The following is a 19,633-nucleotide window of genomic DNA, read 5'->3' on the forward strand; positions in this document are numbered from 1 at the left end:
AGTCCACTGGGGAAATTGGAGCCCAATGTCTGCAAGTCTGAGTCCATTGAAGGCTATAGGGTGGAGGCTGGAGGTTAGGGACCTGTCCTGAGGTTAAAGGACTACGTTTGTGCAGGGCTGGGAGGGGTGAATCGAGCTTGTTTTGCTGATGTTGTTTTGTTGCTTGCTGTGTTTGGTGTTGTTCTGCTGAGCGTTGTTGGCTTGCTATGTTGGTGTCAGAATGCTGGTGACACTTGTACATCAAAACACGCCGCGAAATATGTCAATTGCATTAACAACCAACACACCCAAGGGTGTGCTGGGGGCAGCTCACAAGTGCAAATAAAACCTGAACCTTGAAGTCTTGAATATAGCCCTTTTCAACCATTTATTCCAAACTGGATGTTCTTACATTTTAGCCCATCAAATTCCACCCAAGTAGACTGTCTATAGCTCTTTGAAGCTTCTTCTATCTTTGTGACAACTCACTTTGTCACCTTGTTTTGAACCATCAGCAAACATGGCTATGAAACAGTTGTTTTCCATTATAGAATATAAAACAGTCTGCCTGCTCGGTGCTGCCAGGGGAAATGGCAGAAAAAAAGCATGCTATCAACAGTAAAGAGGCATATAGACAGGCACATGAGCAGGCAAGGATGGAGAGACCATCTGGAGGCAGATGAAATGATTATAAATTGGCATCATGGCTGGCACAGACATCATAGGCTTGTTTCTATGGTGTTTACTGAGTTTTGTATAATCTATATCAATGAAAAAAATGATGACCGGATATTTCAAATGTTCATAATTTCAAAATTGAAACCCTAACTATTTTGGTCTTGTTATTACATTATGCTTAAAAGAATATTGTAAGAAAAAAATTATCAGATCTTATGAGTTGTTTCCAGTAACACAGCAGTATTGGCATAATTCAGGTTTCTACAGTTTAATATTTATTTATAAAGTTATCATAGCATGATATAGTATATTTTTGCTTTCTTCACTGACTTCTATTTAAAAATTGAATGTGTTTATGTGTATATCGAAAGATATATTTGGGAAATGCCAAAAGCAACTTTCCAACATTCTTCCAAATCATTAAAAGCATGTGGGCAGATGTCAGGCAACACTATGAGCTCTAGTCTTATCTGGTAACCCTTCATCTGGCACTTCCAGAAGTTCTTTTGAAAATCCAACTCCAGCACATCTACCATCCCACCTTTATTCACACTGCTGAGTACCTCCTCAATGAACTCTAATGCATTTGCCAATCCTGATTTCCCTTTAATATAATACCCATGTTGAATCTGCTTACTTGTGTTGTGATTTTCAAAATGCCCTACTCTAACTTCATTTAATAATAGACTCCAGCAATTTCTGAATCACAGCCGTTCAGCTAATTGGCCTTTATTTCCTGCTTTTGATCCACTTTCTTTTAGGTTTAGATTTAGAATGGTTTGAATGTTGTCTGCCCAGCTGGTAGCTTGGTCCTGGATATCTCGAGATACTTCCTCCCTTGGCAGTAATTTAATTCTGCTTTTTAACTGGAAAGATTTTGTTTGATGCATTGCGTTTGCAGTTTGTTCTCTTTTGCACTTTGGCTGTCAGGCAGTCTTTGCTCAATTGTGGTTTTCCATTGACTCTGTTGTATTCTCTTGTTCTACCGTGAATACCTCCAAGAACATGAGAATGTGACGTATACAAACTTTGATAATAAAGTTCATTTTTGAACTCTTGAATCCTTGTTGAGATGATTTTACTGGACTCGTTTCGTGTGCGGACCTTACGGTTTTAGGGAGAAGAAATCAACGATATCAGTCTGGGTGAAGTTTTTCATCCCTGGATAAAGAGCCTTTCAGATCCTTGGATGGCTCTGTCCTGTTACCCCAATGCGGTGTCTAATTCCACCCCCCCCCCATGTGTTTTTGTTTTAAATGTTTATTAATTCCATTTTGCAAATCCTATATGCAATCATGGAAACAGTTTTCACTCATTCACTTCGAGGCCGTTGGTACATGTTGATATGTCAATTTATTTATAGTTTCAACGTCCAAAAACCATCCTCAACTGATTGACCTGAGATGGAAACCACCAACTAGACTACAAATCCCAGAGCCGCCCGCGGCTCTGGAAGAAACCACCTTATTCGGCACTTTCTAGTAAATTCACCGAGACTGAAACAAATAGTCGAGCAGTGTTACAACTATAAAATGGTGATATTAACTTACTTTATCCACCACGTTAAGGTGCCTCGTGCTTGGGGACAGTGTACGGATCCTATGATTTAATTTAATGTGTGCTTTCCTTCCCCCACCCGCACCTCTTTCACTTGGGGGCGGGGGCAAGAGTCCATGTTGACCGAGCTGGAGAGGCGGCAGCCGGCGGAGTCTCGCAGCGCAGATTCCTGTTCATTTATTACGCGGAAACGCAATGGAAACGGTGGAAACAGAACAGCGACCCGTGAGTAGCAAGCTATTGCTGCTGTATTGTTTCTGCATCTCTTTCAGCGGGTGTCTGTTGCTTGAAGGGGCGGGGGGGGGGGTAAGGGGGTTTAATTGGTGGGGTGGTGGGTGCTACTGCCCTTGTTTTGAAGCTGTCAATCATCGGGCCGGCGTTCATTGTTGTTTCCCTACGGATACATTGTTGCAAAAAATAGAGTGCCAGATACAATTTGCCACACAGACGCTACCATTCTTAATTTTTATATAGATTGATTCATCAAATATTTTGCTGGTATTACTACGCGCCTTTCGTCCTTGGGCACATTAACTTCAAATCCGTTCCGCACTCGGTTTTAATCACCGCAGCGATACCCCTGTGCTTGAACACGCAGCCACTTGTTATCCGCTGCAGGTGCCCGCTTTCCGGTTGCCCCCATTCAGAGGCTGATCTTTTCCCCCCTCGTTTCTTTCGAGGTTGTAATCCTGCGGCAAAGGAGTATTTAAAGTTCCCGCATTACTGAGCCCTTCTGCAGTTTAAACCTTTCTGCATCTTGTGTTATTTGGGTCAGTTGCACGACTTTTAAACTTTCTCCAGCGAATGACAGTAAATAAAAATGGATTTGTTGCTGGCGGAATCGGGCTGAAGCTGCGACAGTATGAATGAAATTGAATGGATGTAACGTCCATTTCAAAGTTGAAAACCTCGTCATTTCCCTTGCACTTGTGCCACAATTTAATTTGCTGCTGTCAGTTATAAATAATGGTAATGGCGTACCTTTGACCTTCTTACTACCTTAACCATCTGTACTGCGTCCGACACGGGTGTGATCTGTGATCGACGAACCGACGTGCCTTGCGTTTATATAGCGCCCTTAGCATAATTAAAAACTCCTAAATGCCCTTATGATAGATTACAGAACCAAACTTGACACCGGGCCAAGGAATAGTGGAGAGCTTGATTGCAGCTTGTTATTTAGAGTTAAGGTTTAAGGAGCATTTTGGAGAATGTGAGGCAGATTTTAAGAGGGAGTCCTGAGCAGTAGTAACTTCTAGGGGATGGAAAAGATTAAATATATGTAAAGAATAGCTTTATTTGCCACATGTGCATCGAAACATACGGCGAGAAACGAGAACATTTGCAGATGCTGGAGATCCGAGCAACGGTCACAAAATGCTGGAGGAACTCGCATCTGTGGAAGAGAGCAGTCGACGTTTCGAGCAGAGATCAGCACAGGAAAAGATACATATATGGTGAAATGCAATGCTATCATGTTCTGAGATCTCCGACAGCAGCAGCATGGGTGACGGTGATTGGAGACGTGGGGGCGGGGGGGGGGGGGGTGCTAAGACCGAGGGAAGTCTGAAGAGTTGGTACCGATTTGACGTTGATCACGGCACTTTTAATACAGGTTTAAATTGCTGCAAAAGGACTGCGTGAACACACACACACACACACACACACACACACACACACACACACACACACACACACACACACACACACACACACACACACACACACACACACACACACACACACACACACACACACACACACACACACACACACACACACACACACACACACACACACACACACACACACACACACACACACACACACACACACACACACACACACACACACACACACACAGTACAAAAGTGTCAAATTAACAATATTCATTGAAAAAGTGAAGACCGTTTGAGTGAATGATATTTCTAAGTTTTTTTTATATTAAACAAAATATACTTTATTCCAAAATAAAATTATATACAATAACCATTCAAAGACTTTCAATTCTTTACCGTTGGTACCATTACTGTCCTTACATTTTCAAAGTTCTAATGTTTTGCCACCCACGTGGCACTTTGTTCTTTCATATTTACATTTGGGGGTCTACCCCCAACCCCCCACCCCTCTTCTCCCACCGGAGAAGGACCCTAGACTGTGGTCCTTCCCCACTGGGCCCTTGTGGTTGATTGGCAGAGCGATTTGGGCAAGCTTTTCACTAGGGCTTCTAAATGCTTTGATTGGCATTTTAAATGTTTTCTCTCCCTACACTTTTAGTGAGAAAAGTACTGTATAAGGCAAATAATTTTTTTAGTTCCGCCACCCCCCCCCCCCCCACAGATGTCCCAAAATGTTTTACAGCCAATGAAATGCTTTTTAAAAAAAAGTTGCAACTTTTCAAATGTTGGAAATGGAGTGGCCTCAATGGGCACAGCCAGTTCATCCGAATAGCAATGGGATAATTACTAAGTAACCTCCATACAACGTTACTAGAGAAGTCTATTGGTCAAGGCACTGGGGATACTCTCTTGCTGAGTGTCATGGAAAACTTTACACCTCTAATAATCCTTTGCACAGCCCATTGTGATTAAAAAGACACATCACTTCTTGTCCAAAACCAGAGGCATTTACCAGAACAACTTTCGTTCAGTGCATTAAGCCATTTCTGTTTCAGCTCAGATCCCCGAAGTGAGAATGGGAAAATTCAGTAATTTATTCCCACGCTGACATTTTATTGGGACAAGGTTACAGTTCTCACGATCACTTCTCTGTTCGGGGAATTCTGCCACTCCTGAACACTAGATGAGAAAAAAATATGTTTGACCTTGATGACTACTAGACTCTCAGCTCTTGAGCTGAACTCCATTCAGGAAGAACAGCTGTGAAAGCAGAATACATTGGAGGGGTAGATCAGCGGAACCATACTCTTTTTTTTCCCCCATTTAGGAATATAACAGGACAATTGTGATTTATTCCTTCATTCATTTATAAGCTGATGGGCATCATTTACCTAGCAAAACACTTTGAAATCACAATGAATTCTATTTTTTTTGGGGGGGGGGGAAGAGGGTTTGAAAGAGATGTGATAAAGCATCCTTTTGATATTTTTAAATTGTCTTTTGACACCATCTTATTATACTCTAAATTTTGCCCCAGAAATCCGGGCTTTGTGAACGATACCTGCTGGATTTGAGGCAGCTGCCCTGCAGAAAGGCTTTGCAACTTCTTCCTACTTGTATTAGCAAAGATTTTATTTGTATATATGTTTTGTGCTCTAATGGTAGAAAAATTCCACAATAAGTAACTTTGGTATATTTTTTAAGGCAAGGAAACATTTCTGAATTCTGTCAAGTTATGGAGTGCATACAGTAGGTTGGAATGCTGACCCCTTTTTCCTGTGGTGTCTGGCATCGCATCAAGCTCGGTCTGAGAGGACTCTGTTATGAAAATGGCCTCTTACTGTTAAGAGTCATTAATAAATCCTTGTTTTGACAATTGGTGGGAATTGTGCTTTGCAGATGTCTCTGCTATTTGGTGTCTTTCTTTTTAACTCCTGTTACTTGAACTCTATTCAAGAGGAAGTTGTCTTGTCCTATCCTGAGCGTGAGGTTGTGGAATTGCCCTGTAACTTGTGAATCAATCCAGGGAGCAAACCTTCCTTATTGAAATGCTGTATAAGTTTCAATTACAGCTAATTTGTCTTTTATTTTCCTTGTGAATTCTGGATATTAGTACTTAATGATTATGATTACCATAGTGATATGCTATGATTTGATAATACTGATAGTCACAGTAGTAGCTGAAGCAAAAAATATAGTAACACATTGCAAATATTTGATTCAGAGTGATTTTGTGATTTTAAATTGTTATAGTCAAATCCATGCCTTATCAAGTGTGAATTGCTTAATATCCCTTGCATTGTCATTTGTGGTACACCTTCTTGTCTCTTATTTTTACTTTTTATGTTATTTTCATGCTTATCTCATTGTAAAGCTCATTATCTCTATGAAAATAGATTTACAAGGATGTTGCATGGATTTTGTGAATAGGTTGAATGAACTTGGTCTTTTCTCCTTGGAGCAATGTAGGTGACTTGATAGAGGTGTATAAGATGATGAGAGGCACTGATCTTGTGGATAGTCAGAGGCTTCTTCACGGCTGAAATTGCTAACATTAGGGGGCATACTTTTAAGGTGCTTGGAAGTATGTACAAGCGGGATGTCAAAGTAAGTTTTTCATACAGAGAGTGGTGGGTGTGTGGAATGCACTGCTAGTGATGATGGTGGAGGAGGATACAATAGGGTCTTTTTAAAAAAACTCTTAGATAGGTACATGGAGTTTGGAAAAATAGAGGGCTATGTGGTAGGGAAATTCTAGGCAGCTTCTATGTTACATGGTCAGCACAACATTGTGGGCCAAAGGGCCTGTAATGTGCTGCTGATTTCTATGTTAAGTGTGTTATAGATAAGTTGGCACAACAAGATCACAGTTGGCATTTATTATGGACAAATTCCTGGCATTTCCATTGGTTGGTGTGATTATTGAAGATTAAATTTATTTGTCACGTCTACATACAGTGAAATATTTCAGTTTGCATCCATGATCAACACAGTCTGTAGCTTGTGCTGGGGCAGGCAACATCACGCTTCAGGCACCTACGTCGCATGCCCACAGCTCACTGACCCACACCGTACGGTTTTTGTTTTTGGAATATGGGAGGAAACTGGAGCACCCGTAGGAAACCCATGGGGTAATGGAGAGAACATGCAAACTAACCCTAACCCCGACTGTACATATTTTGTATGGTCTGTGGGAGGGAGCTTGAGCACCCGGGGAAACCTATATGGTCATGGGGAGAACGTACAAACTCCTTAGCAACGGTGGTGGGAATCGAAGCCCAATCTTAGAGCTGGCGCTCTAAAGCAATTGTACTAACCTCTATGATACTGTGCAACAATACGGTGGTAATGTTTATATTTAGGAAATACTGAGAAGGGAAGGAAAATTTAGGTAGTAATACATCAATTCATAAAGTTGAAGAAAATAATATACATACCTGAATATATTAACCTGTCCATTATTAATCTGATTATACTAGCATAGAGAACATGGAGTAAAGTAGCTCTTATTTGTTTTCACTGCTGAGAAGAAACTTTGTAAATTCTGGAAATGCTCCATTAAAATGAGGGGCATTTACTGCATGTTACTGCATGAGGGGCAGTAACTTCAGATGGCTGAAAATTATTAGATTCTGAAAAACCCCACCACAGGCTGGGAAGTGTCTGTCACCAGCTGTTTGTGTGGTTTCCTGTATCCAATGGTGTTTGGGCCTATTTGAATTGTTTCTTTCTATTGAAACTTACATCTCTTGCATCTAGTAGGGGATGATATCAAGTCAATGCTTTTTATTAGCAGTTAAATTTAAGGTTTAAAAACTTTTTTAAAAGAATACTCACGGCAGTGTAGTGGTTAGCATGTTGTTTCACAGCAGCAGCCAGCGATCAACGATGGGGTTCAGTTCCTGACGCTGCCAGTAAGGAGCTTGTACATTCTCCCTTGATTGTGTGGGTTTTCTTTAGGTGCCTTGGTGCCCTCCCATGCCCCAAAGACGTAGGGGTTATTGTTAGTGACTTGTGAGCATGCTATATTAGTCCCAAATCCATGGCAACATTTGCAGGCTGCCCAGCATAATCCTTGCTGGTTTGATTTGAAGCAAACTATGGATTTTACTGTCAGTTTCAATTTAAATGTCATAAATGAAGTTAAGCTAACCAAAACAGCAGTATTCACTGTTTTCCAGTCCTGATGAGGGGCATTGGTCCGAAACGGCGACTGTTTACTCTTTTCCGTAAATGCTGCCTGGCCTGCTGAGTTCCTTCAGCAAGAAAGGATGATAATGAATAAATAAGTCTCAAGAACATGAGATGAAGAGTCCTCGAAAGGGAGTTGATAGGTTGTGGGAACATTTTGATGATGGTGTAAATGAAGTTGAGTGAAGTTATTTCCTTTGGGTCAACAACCTGCTGGTTGAGGGGTAGTAACTGTTCCTAAAACCTGGTGGTGAGAGTCCTGAGGCTCCTTGGATAGTGGTGTCCCTGATGATAGATGCCACTTTCCCGTGACAGCATTTCGTGTAGATATTCTGAATGGTGAGGAGGGCTTTACCCATGACGGACTGTGTCGTATCCAGTACTTTTTGTAGGATTTTCCCTTCAAGGGCATTGGTGATTTCGTACAGGCTCTGATGGAGCTAGTCAATATACACTCCAATACACATCTATCAAAGTTTTAGATATCATGCCAAAACTTTTCAAACTTGTAGGTAAGTAGAGGTGCTGCCGTTCTTTCTTCATTATTGCACTTGTGTGTTTTAAGCCCAGTGTACCTGTGTGCTTTTTGTATTGCTGTCCTTTACCATGGAGACGATTCACCGTTGATTGGGTTCACCGTAACTGATCCAGATGAGCTGAAATGTGCAAATGCAAAATTAGTCTTAATTAGTTTAGTTTTGTTATGGTATATAATAGAGCAGTTTGAATCATTTATAAGAATTACACCTTTTTTTCTGTACCTAAATAATATTTGAGCTGTGTTAAGCCTCCTAATAACTTAGTAATATCTCTCCATTTTCACTTTGATCTAATCTGCCTGATGGAATGTCAGTTTAGTCAGTGGCTGTCTTCTTGTTTCATGCTCCAGTGAAATTCATTGAAACTTGTAGAAGAATCTTTCCATAGGTCGTAAGGCGGATGCAAGAAGAACATCTTAGAATAAGGAGTAGGCCCTTCAGAAATGAAGTTTCTTCACACACAGGTGGTTAATATTTGGAATTCTTTACTAAGGTGGGCTGGGGGAAGCTTTCTTATTTAGTTCATTCAATATGAATCAATAGATTGTTGGGTATTGATGAGAGCAAAAGATAATGAAGAAAAATGACATTGCAGTAGAAATTAAGATCATAAGGTTAGCATTATTTGTCACGTGTCCATCAAAATATGTGAAATGCATCATTTGCTTCAACAACCTGCACAATCTGGGGATGTGCTAGCAGTGATTTCAAGGTGGCAAGGTGGCATACCCATAACTTAATTGCTCTAACTCATGTCTTTTTGGACTGTGGGAGGAAACTGGAGCACATGGAGGAAACACATATGGTCATGGGAAGAACATACAAACTCCTTACAGGCAGCAGCAAGGATTGAACGATGATCTTCTGATCTCTGGTGCTGGGACGCTTGACTTTAATGCTATGCTAACATGCTGCTCTAAGCCATGACATTGGATAGCAAACAGGCTTGAAAGCCAAAGCCCTACCTCTGATGTTTGCCTCTGGCAGTATGAACGGCGTGTAAAGCTGTCTGAAGGGATAATATGGCTGTGATTCAGAGATTGGTTGATTTCTGCAAGTGAAGGGTAATGGGGAGAAGACAGGGTTACCATTAAGTTAGAGCAATAGCAATGACCTTGTTGAATGTTGGAGCAGATTCAATGGGCCAAATGGATTATTCCTGCCATTTCTTATGTATTATGTACAAGTTTTTGCCAAAACGGTTGATTGAAGAATGATTTCTGGAAATAATTAAAAGAGTAATCAGCCTTGAGTGATGAGCTCCTATGACATTTATTTTTAATAATGTGTGATGACCTATTAGCAAAGGTAATTTGCCAGACGGGGGCTGATGGTGACCATTTCTGCATTGAACTGCTGCTCTGCTACTGTGTGATGATACTCGGTGTAATTGTTGGAAAGTTATCATTAAACATGGAAAAGTTTAGAATCCAGCCGATTGGGTGTTGACTGTCTCACTATAGAATACTTTATTGAATGCTAAAAATAACATGGTTAACAAAGCCCAAGCTATATTCTGCTCGAGTTTTCTTGGAACTCCTATGGTTTCTAATCTGTCAGTGGCAGATGTTCCTGCCTGACATACCAACCTGCACATTACCGATTAATCAACATCCCCTGGTATTTGCTGCCAGCTTCTTGAAATTCAGACAATAGGGTTTCGTTTTAACCCCTAGTGTTAATGTCTTCTACCATGACACAATAAAAGAGAATTGCTCATCACCCTCTAGTTTGTACTCCTTCCCCCACCCCCACCACCTATTCTGGCTTCTTCCCCCTTCCTTTCCAGTCTTGGCCAAGGGTCTTTGCCCCAAAACGTCTCAACTGTTTATTCTTTTTCATAGATGCTACCTGACCTTCTGAGTTCCTCCGGTATTTTTCTAAATGTTATTCTGGATTTCAAAATCTGCAGAATCTCTTGCGTTTATAATAGAGAATTGTATTTGCTGGGTAAAGGTAACTTTTTTGTAAGCTCTGCTTGGTGTATGTTGCTTCGATGAAGAATAGTTTCACATATTGGGCTTGGTGGGACTTTACTGTGGCCCTTGATGCATTTAGCCATAAAGAGTGACAGGTTTTAAATGATGCTCCAATAACCAAAGTGAGATTTATCTTATGTGTGATCTTATATGGCTGGTGAGTCATTGTGCAACTTTTGAAGCTACCAGTAAAAAAAATATCAATATAGCATCAGTTTCTTCATTTTTATCAGGTTTGTTCGTGGTTAATTTTTTTCATTAGGCAGGATAGGCTGTAGAACCAGCAAGCAGTTACAATCTACCCAACAGACAATTCACTCCAAACCACTGATCTGCTAACTCAAAATGGAGGCTATTTATTTCATAGCACATTTCTTGTGCTTCCGGAAGGAGACTTCCCCACTGAGTGAAGTAAAAATTTTACTGTTTCACCCTGCTTGAACGCGTGCTTTTTAAAAACATTCTGCAAAACAATTTCAGATCACCTCAGCCACCTTTTGTTTTCTTTAACAAGAGATGTCTGTTAGTATTTATTTTTTTAATATTTTGTTCTGCCGTTTGAGGTGCAACCTCGCTTTGTGGTTACGGAAAGTCACCAACGTATCCACTAAAAACATTTAGATTTTAGAATGGTTCCTGCAGATAAAAATAGAACTCCAATACAACATAGCAAAATCAACACCCTCTACAAACCTCTAAGAGCCAATAGAATTCAGAGGCCACCTGAAGGGATAGCCAATCAGGACTGAGGCAAGCGGATGGAGAGGGGGCTATAGAAATGCACAAACTCCTAGAGAGAAACACCAACAACTGTGCACTGAGGATGTCACCTCGACTGGCGTCGAAACATCTGTAAGCTAATTGCCAAGCTCGATGAACATTACAACTACAAACATCTCAGCCAAACTACCAATATTCACCACCATCCTAAATAATTCCAATATTTAGATAGATAGATACGTACTTTATTGATCCCAAAGGAAATTACAGTGTCGTAGTATTATTACAAGTGCACAGATATAAATATTGGAAGAGAAGTAGAAAGAATAAAAAAACAAGTTACCACAAACAGTCTAACGGGGGAGTGATCACCTTCTCTGATATAGATTGACTCATTATAGAGCCTAATGGCCAAGGGTAAGAATAACCTCATGTAGCGCTCTTTGCAGCAGTCTTAGTCTATTACTGAAAGTGCTCCTCTGTTCAGTCAAGGTGGCATGCAGAGGGTGAGAAACATTGTCCAGAATTGCCAGGATTTTTCTGTGGGGCCCTTTGCTCTACCACAACCTCCATTGTGTCCTGTTTGACTCCTATAACAGGGCCAGCTTTTCTAATGAGTTTTGTTAGCCTGTTGGCATCACCCATGTTGATGCCATTGTTCCAACCCTGCACAGAAGATTATACTGGTAATAACAGACTGGTAGAAAATGTGAAGGGGAGGCCTGCATACTCCAAAGGACCTCAGTCTCTTCAGGAAGTAGAGGGGTGACTCTCGCCCTTCTTGTATACAGCCTCTGTGATGGTCCTCCACTCAAGTCTGTCATCCAGGTGCACCCCCAGGTATTTGTAGGTCCTCAACATATCCATGTCTTCACCATCAATAATAACAGTAAGTAAGGCAGCCTTCATCTTCCTAATGTCCATTACTATCTCCTTAGATAGTCTTACTGATGTTGAGCTGCAGATGATTCAGCTTGCACCACTTGACAAAGTTCTCCACCAGTGCCCTGTATTCATCCTCCCATCCTCCCTTTATACACCCAACTATTGCTGAATCATCAGAGAATTTCTGCAGATGACATGTCTCAGTGTTGGTTCTAAAGTCCAAGGTATACAGGGTAAACAGGAAGAAAGCCAATACAGACCCTTGTGACGTCCCAGTCTGACACGCAGCTCTGAGACTACACATACTGTGGTCTGCCAGTCAAGTAGTTCATTATCCAGGATACAAGGGAAGTGAAAATCTGCATTGAACAGAGCTTTTCCCCCAACAATGAGGGCTGTATGGTATTGAAGGCACTTGAGAATCAAAAAAACCTGTTGCCCTCAATGCTGCCCTGCTTATCGAAATGGAAGCAGGCTCAGTTCAACAGGTAGATGACAACATTGTTGACTCCAATTTGCTCCTGAAAGGCAAAATGAAGGGGATTGAGGTTTGATCTGACCAGGGGTCAGAGGTGAGTGAGGAGTAGCCTCTCTATGGTCTTGATGTGTGAGGTTAGGGCCATGGGACGGTAGTCATTCAAGACTTTTGGTCGGCCCTTCTTTGGTACTGGGAGCATGCATGATGTTTTCCACACATGACCCTTTCCCAGCTGAGACTCAGATTGAAAATGGGCTGGAGAACTCCACGCGGCCGCTCAGCACACTCCCTCAGGACCATGGGGTTCACACCGTCCGGCTCCAATGTTTTGTCGTGTCTGAGTTTCCCCAGAGCCCTTCTCACCTGCTCTGTAGTGAAGGTGAGTCCATGGTGACTGGGGAGTCGATGGAAGCTGGGGGAGGTGAAGATTGGGACAATAGCTGTTGGTATGTGGAGGTGTGGATAATAGGTGCAGGGCAAAGGGGATGTAGACTGTGGTAGACTGTTGTTCATCCATGTGTTGAATTGGAGAGGGCAAGAGGGAGGAGGGGAAGCGTTGGTGCTGAGGGAGCCCCTGCACCTGGACTGGTGACCTGAGAGGGGGTGTGAGCAGGAGGGCAATTGTCAAACCTATTGAAGAATTGGTTTAACTCATTAGCCCATTCATGGCTGCAGTCCGAGCTCAGCTGATTGAAGCCAGTGATGTTCTTCATTCCTCTCCACACCACCCGTGTGCTACTCTGCCTAAGCTTGTTCTCCGTCTCTCTCCTGTATTCCTCTTTAGCCACCCTGAACTTCTCCTTTAGCTCCCTTTGCACATTTTTCAATTCTTCCCTGTCTCCTGATCGAAAGACTTTATGATTGAGAAGAGCCTTTAGACCACTGGTGATCCATGGTTTGTTGATGGGGAACAGTCCTTGATGGTATTACAGTGTCCACACAGAAGTTGATGTAGCCAGTGATGCAATTAGTAAATCAGTGACCTCCCTGTATGGCTCACAAAGCACTTTCCTGTCAGTAACCTCAGAGCAGCCCTACAAAGCCTTGATGGCCTCTGGAGACCGTTTCTTTACTATCTTGGTGATAGCTAGCTGTTGCTCTGCATGGGGCTTATACAAGTGCTTGAGGTAAACCAGGCTGTGATCTGACCTTCCGAGTGGGGGAGAGCTGTGGAGCTGTGTGAATCTTAAACATTTGCATGCAAGAGATCCCGTGTTTTATTTTCTCTTGTGTGACACTTGACAAACTGATCGAAGGTGGGTGGGGTTGTCGAGAGAGAAACATGGTTAAAGTCTCCCAATACTGCAATGAGCGCGTTGGGGTGTTGCATTTGGAGTCCCAAAGTGGTACTGTGTGTGATATCACACACTGCACTGGGACTGCGTCGGGAAGGCGGAGTGCAGACAACAAGCAATATGGCGTGGCTGAACTCGTGGTAATTAAAACAGCGAGCAGTTCGATGTCCGGACTGCAGATTCACTCTTTTACAGCAATGTGACCAGGATTACACCATCTGCTGTTCACAAGCACAGCGAGCCCACCCCACTTCCTCTTACCGCACTGCAGGCTAACCTTGTCTGCTCGGATCATTGTAAACCCATTCGCAGTAGCGCTGGAATTCGAGATTTGCTCGTGTAACCGCATCTCGGTGAAACACGTAACAACTGCATTCCCGACAATCATTCTGTGTCCTCGTGAGAACTGCTATTTCCTCCATTTTATTTGCCAGCAATCTTATGTTCTCCGTAATGATAGACAGGAGATATGGTTTATATCTCCGTCTCTTGTTCTGCTTTTAATCCGATCTGCAGCCTCGGCTTCTCCGTCTCAGCTCTTTTAGGAAAGAGAGGAAGATTGGACTAAACAAGAAGTCAGAATTACTGGTTCAAACCCATTACTATTTTATACAGCAGCAATGCAAAACATTTCTAACAATTGGTTCATTCAAAGATGTAGAACGTGCAAGTAAAAATGGGAGTGAGATACAACACCAAAACTAAAAAAAATCTTGATGGGCCAAATGACCGAATTCTTTTCTTATAATTTTTCGTTCTCAAAATGTAAAAATGCTGAAGATTTTATGCAAGTCACAGGCAGTGTTTGCGGAAAAAGAAACAGTTCCCTTTCCCTATCAACAATCTTCCATTTAAACTTGGGGAACAGGGAAACGACAGATAAATGGGAACTGTCAGAGGATCTTAACATCTGGGCAGGTCATATCTGTGGTACTGTGGTTTAGTCCACCTGAATTAGCATGTGCCTGAGATCTTTCCACTGCTCAGTATTATGTAAGGAGAATGATCCAATGCAGCAGAAGTATTGAGCCATTTACTCAAATTACTTTTGGCAAGTGTTTTTGTATGTCCTTGTTCTCTTTCCCTTGTCACTGCACTATATTCCCCCACCCACAAACTTCTCCTTCACAACTTGCACACAGATTAAAGCATGACATTTACAGCGCAACATAAATGTGAAAAGCATTTCAACAAATTAGCTGACCTGCAAAAATTGTTCTGTGTGTAATAAATTTTGACTTGAGCCTGAGCAATGTTTGGGATGTGGCCTCTAACTTTGTTCTGAGGTCTTTGTCGATCTTATAATTTGTGGCTATCCCCAAAATAGCAGATTTCCTTTTATTTTTCTCTCTAGGATTCCTGTCAGTTGCTGCCTTTGTTTTGTCCTTGTATATTCCACTGTGCCTTAGCCTAGTTCAGGGGTCAGCAACCTTTACCACTGAAAGAGCCACTTGGACCCGTTTCCCACAGAAAAGAAAACACTGGGAGCCGCAAAACCCGTTTGACATTTAAAATGAAATAACACTGCATACAACGTTTTGTTTTGCCTTTATGCTATGTATAAACAAACTATAATGTGTTGCATTTATGAAATTGATGAACTCCTGCAGAGAAAACGAAATTACATTTCTGCATGCAACAAAAACATTTTGAACTCCGAAAAAAAGACGTTGGGTTGAAAGTTACTTTTAAGTAAAATATTCAATGTCTATTTGAGTCCTTCTTGTATTTATGAAAAACGCCGAACTTAAATTTTCCGCCAGCAGCAAACCAAAAATAACGTCAGCCAGCTGTCATCCTGAAAAATGAAAGGACTATTTCACTGAACAATGAAAAAATATGAATATAAGTAAAATAATAGGCAATTAAAATATTTATCATACTTGGTTAATGGGATTTCTGCTCCTGGACCTCAGCGCACAGCGTCTGCACATCAGGGCTGTATGATGTCACCTTCATCTTTACACAGGATCGCAAGCTGTCATCTGTGAGGTTTTCAATATCACTCCATTTGTGTTTCTGAGCAAGAACGGCCTTCTGACGGGCAACATCTTCAAGGTCTGCTGTCAAGCGTCTAAACTTGGACACCCATATGTCTTTGTCGGCTATGTCGGCCAGTTCCATCTCAAGATCAGGTTGACTCACACCTGCCAATGCAGTCGTATTCAGTAGGGAAGGATCGATGCTTAAGGGAGTGACCGGGAAGGATAATGTGTTTTTTTCCTCTCTGAACTCACAGAAGCGTTTCCCAAACGATGTTTGCATTGCGATGATTGCAGAATGTAAATACTCCGAAATTATCATGTCGTGACCTTGTTTGAACTCTCTCAAATTGGGGAAGTGAGACAAAGTGCCTTTCTGTAAATCTCTGGCAAGCACTGTCAACTTGCGCTCGAATGCCAAAACATCCTCCAACATGTGCAGGGCTGTACGTCCTTTCCCCTGAAGAGCTGTGTTCAGCGTGTTCAGGTGCGCTGTCATGTCTACCATGAAGTGTAGCTTTTCCAGCCACTCTGGCTGTTCCAGCTCAGGAAAGGTGAGCCCTTTGCTGCCCAGGAAAGTTTTCACTTCTTCCAGACACGCGACAAAGCGTTTCAGCACCTTCCGTCTGGACAGCCAGCGATAAAAACACGTTGTAGTGGTGTCAGTAAACTGCAGTCAAAGATAGCTTTATTCGAACTAAACAGCCTTGCTTTTAAGCCTCCCTCAACCCAGCCCCCATGGACGCAGATGCTGCAAAAGACGCGTACTCACAAACCCCCGTAGGCTATCTCCCTTAGCCGGAATGCTGGCTAATTGTGAGCCGTTTCGGATGTGGCAGGAAATGTGTCGCTACACTTAGGTTGTACAAGATCACCATAATTACATTTCAAAAGCTAACAAACTAACATAAAATACATTTTAATTAAATACTGACCAATTATTTCCCAAAGCCACAGGGAGCCGCAGCACAGAGGTGAAAGAGCCACAAATGGCTCGGGAGCCGCAGGTTGCCGACCCCCGGCCTAGTTGATCTAATCTGCTTAACACCTGATTTGTTTTTGATTTTTGTCACATTTCTGTTTTTCAGATCATCATTTGTTGAATCCTATTTGGCTGCTTTACTTGACTGGGCCTTCATTTGGTGTAACTAGACTTTTATAAGATAATAGACAAAATTGAGTTGTATAACCTTATAAAACCTTTTCTTATAAACCTCTTCTTATAAAACCTTTGAACTTTGTTGCTGGAGAGCCCTATGTCTTGTATATAAACCTTTCTGCATCATTATCCATTTTCTCTCTGACCACCTTTCGTAAACACACAGGTGTTGTCAGAAACACAAGAAAGTCTGCAGACGCTGGAAATCCAAAGCAACACAGGCAGATTTTCTCGTGTTTGTGAGTCTGCTACTACTCTGTGAAGTCTTCAAAGGATGCCTACCCTGAAGAAGTTTCCCCTTCAGGAGTTCACTGATACTCTCTCCCTCATCGCTCCCCCTCTGAGATCTCAGCGGCCCTCCGAAACGTCCTGATGAAGGGTCTTGGCCTGAAACATGGACTGTTTACTCTTTTCAGTAGCTGCTGCCTGGTCTGTTGAGTTCCTCCAGCATTTTGTGTGAGTTACACAAGTATGGTCCTGTGCTTTTTGTCCTGGCTGATCATTCTGCATGTCAATTAAAGGAGCCTGAGGTTATTAAGTTAGTCATTTACATTTTTTCAAAGAATGTGTAGATGGTTTACCCCAGAGTACATTTAGGGAAAGCATGTCAAAGAATCTTGTATCTACTTGCAAATTTACTTATTCAGTCAGCATACATTAAGCATCGCATGACCCAGACTTCTGTTTTGAAACAAGGTGTTCAAATTATCATAATAAAACCCCCCAGGGAATCAAAAGAATTGAAAAAACGCTGGGAATTCTCAACAGGTCAGATTGTATCTATGGGGAGGAGAATCTGAGTCAGACACTGCACTTCAACTTGATTGTTTTACTTCCCACTGATGCAGTCTTACATCCTGAATATTTCCAACATCTTGTAACTCGTTTCTGGCATCTACCGATTTTATTTTTGACCTTGAAATTCTGATAATCACCTGCAATTTATTCTAATGAAATTCACCGTTCGTTCTCACCAATATTTTATTTTGCATAAATTCCCGTGACATTATTTGCAAGTTTGCAAAAGGCAGCATCTTCCCAAGTAGCAGAAGTTGTAGGGGTCTGGAAGACGAAATTTGTAGAGCTGCTGCCCAAGAAAGAGGGGAGTTTGAAAGCAGGAACTAGCTGACTGTCTGTCATTGCGGAATTGCTGGAGGCCAGCAATAATAAGGTAACTCTGTGGAACTTAACACAGTCAAACAGAGTTGTTATACAAGGGAAAATGTGTTTACAAAGCTGCTTGAGTTCTTTAGGGAAATAATAATCAGGAACAATAAATGGGAACCAGTAGATGTAGTGTATTTGCATTTCCAGAGGGCATTTGGTAAACTGCCACAAAAAGGCTGTTTGTTTGTTTGTTTATTTGGTGATATAGAGCAGAATAGGCCCTTCTAACCCTTCACACCATCCCAGCACCCCCTGACAAACCCAATTAACCTTAACCTCATGGGACACTTTAGAATGACAATTATCCTACCCAGTATGCCTTTGGACTGTGGGGGTAGGGGGGGTGGAGAGTTGGGGAGGAAAGAGGACCCAGAAAACATCCACACATTCCACGGGGAGTATGTTCGGCCCCAGAATTGAACTCCAAACTCTGGACCCTCTGCTGCCGTGGGTTGTGCAGATGGAATAGAGTGTTTGGCAGTGTATAGTCATGCACTTTGGTGGAAGGAACAAAACATAGACTATTTTCTACACAGGCAGAAAATTCAAAATCCAAGGCGCAAAGTAACTGGGGAGACCTCATGCAGGATTTCTTAAAGGTTAACTTGCAGGTTGAGTCAGTGGCAAGGAAGACAAATGCAATGTTAGCATTCAGTTTGAGCGGACTAAAATATAAAAACAAGGATGTAATGCTGAGGCTTTATAAGCAATGGTGAAGCCTCACTTGGAGTATTGTGAACAGATTTGGCCCCCTTATATAAGAAAGAATATGCTTATATTGGAGAGGGTTTTGAGGAAGTTGACAAGAATGATTCCATGAATTAAAGGCTTATCGTATGAGGAGCATTTGATGGCTCTGGCCTGTACTCGCTGGAATTTGGAAGAATGGGTGGGTGGGGGGAGGTGATCGCATTGAAACCTATCAAATGTTGAAAGGCCTAGATAGAGTGGATGTGGAGAGGATGTTTCGAAGAGTGTGGGAATCTAGGACCCGAGGGCACAGCCTCTAAATAGAAGGACATCCATGAGGAATTTTTTTAGCCAGCTGGTGGCTGTGGAGGCCAGGTCACTGGGTGTATTTAAGGCAGAGGTTGGTAGGTTCTTGATTTGTCAGGACATGATAGGTTACCGGGAGAAGGCAGAAGAATGGGGTTGAGAAAGAAAATGGACCTGCCGTGATGAAGTGGTGGAGAAGTTTCAGTGGGCTAGATGGCCTAATGCAACTCCTATCTCTTATGGTCTTATACTCTTGCATTTAAAACCCAGTTTGAAAGATGTTTCATTGGTAAGGACATCAAAGGTTATGGGATGAAGGCAGGAGAATGGGGTTGAGTTATAATAAGTCAGCCATAATAGAATGGAGGCGCAAACTGAGTAGGCCAAGTGGCTTAATTCTGCTCCTATG

General features: G+C 42.0%; 1 protein-coding gene across 1 annotated transcript in view; it reads left to right on the top strand.

Annotated features, from left to right (window-relative positions):
• Positions 1–2,133: 2,133 nt before the first annotated feature.
• LOC132405614 (septin-8-B-like) overlaps positions 2,134–19,633 on the top strand; it is an 82,133-nt gene continuing 64,633 nt past the window's right edge. Inside the window, exon 1 of the mRNA XM_059990558.1 lies at positions 2,134–2,439. Coding sequence (XP_059846541.1) covers positions 2,410–2,439 — 30 coding nt within the window. The 5' untranslated portion in view covers positions 2,134–2,409. The remainder of the gene's footprint in view (positions 2,440–19,633) is intronic.

Source organism: Hypanus sabinus, chromosome 15, assembly GCF_030144855.1.
Source record: "Hypanus sabinus isolate sHypSab1 chromosome 15, sHypSab1.hap1, whole genome shotgun sequence".
Taxonomy (NCBI): Eukaryota; Metazoa; Chordata; class Chondrichthyes; order Myliobatiformes; family Dasyatidae; genus Hypanus; species Hypanus sabinus.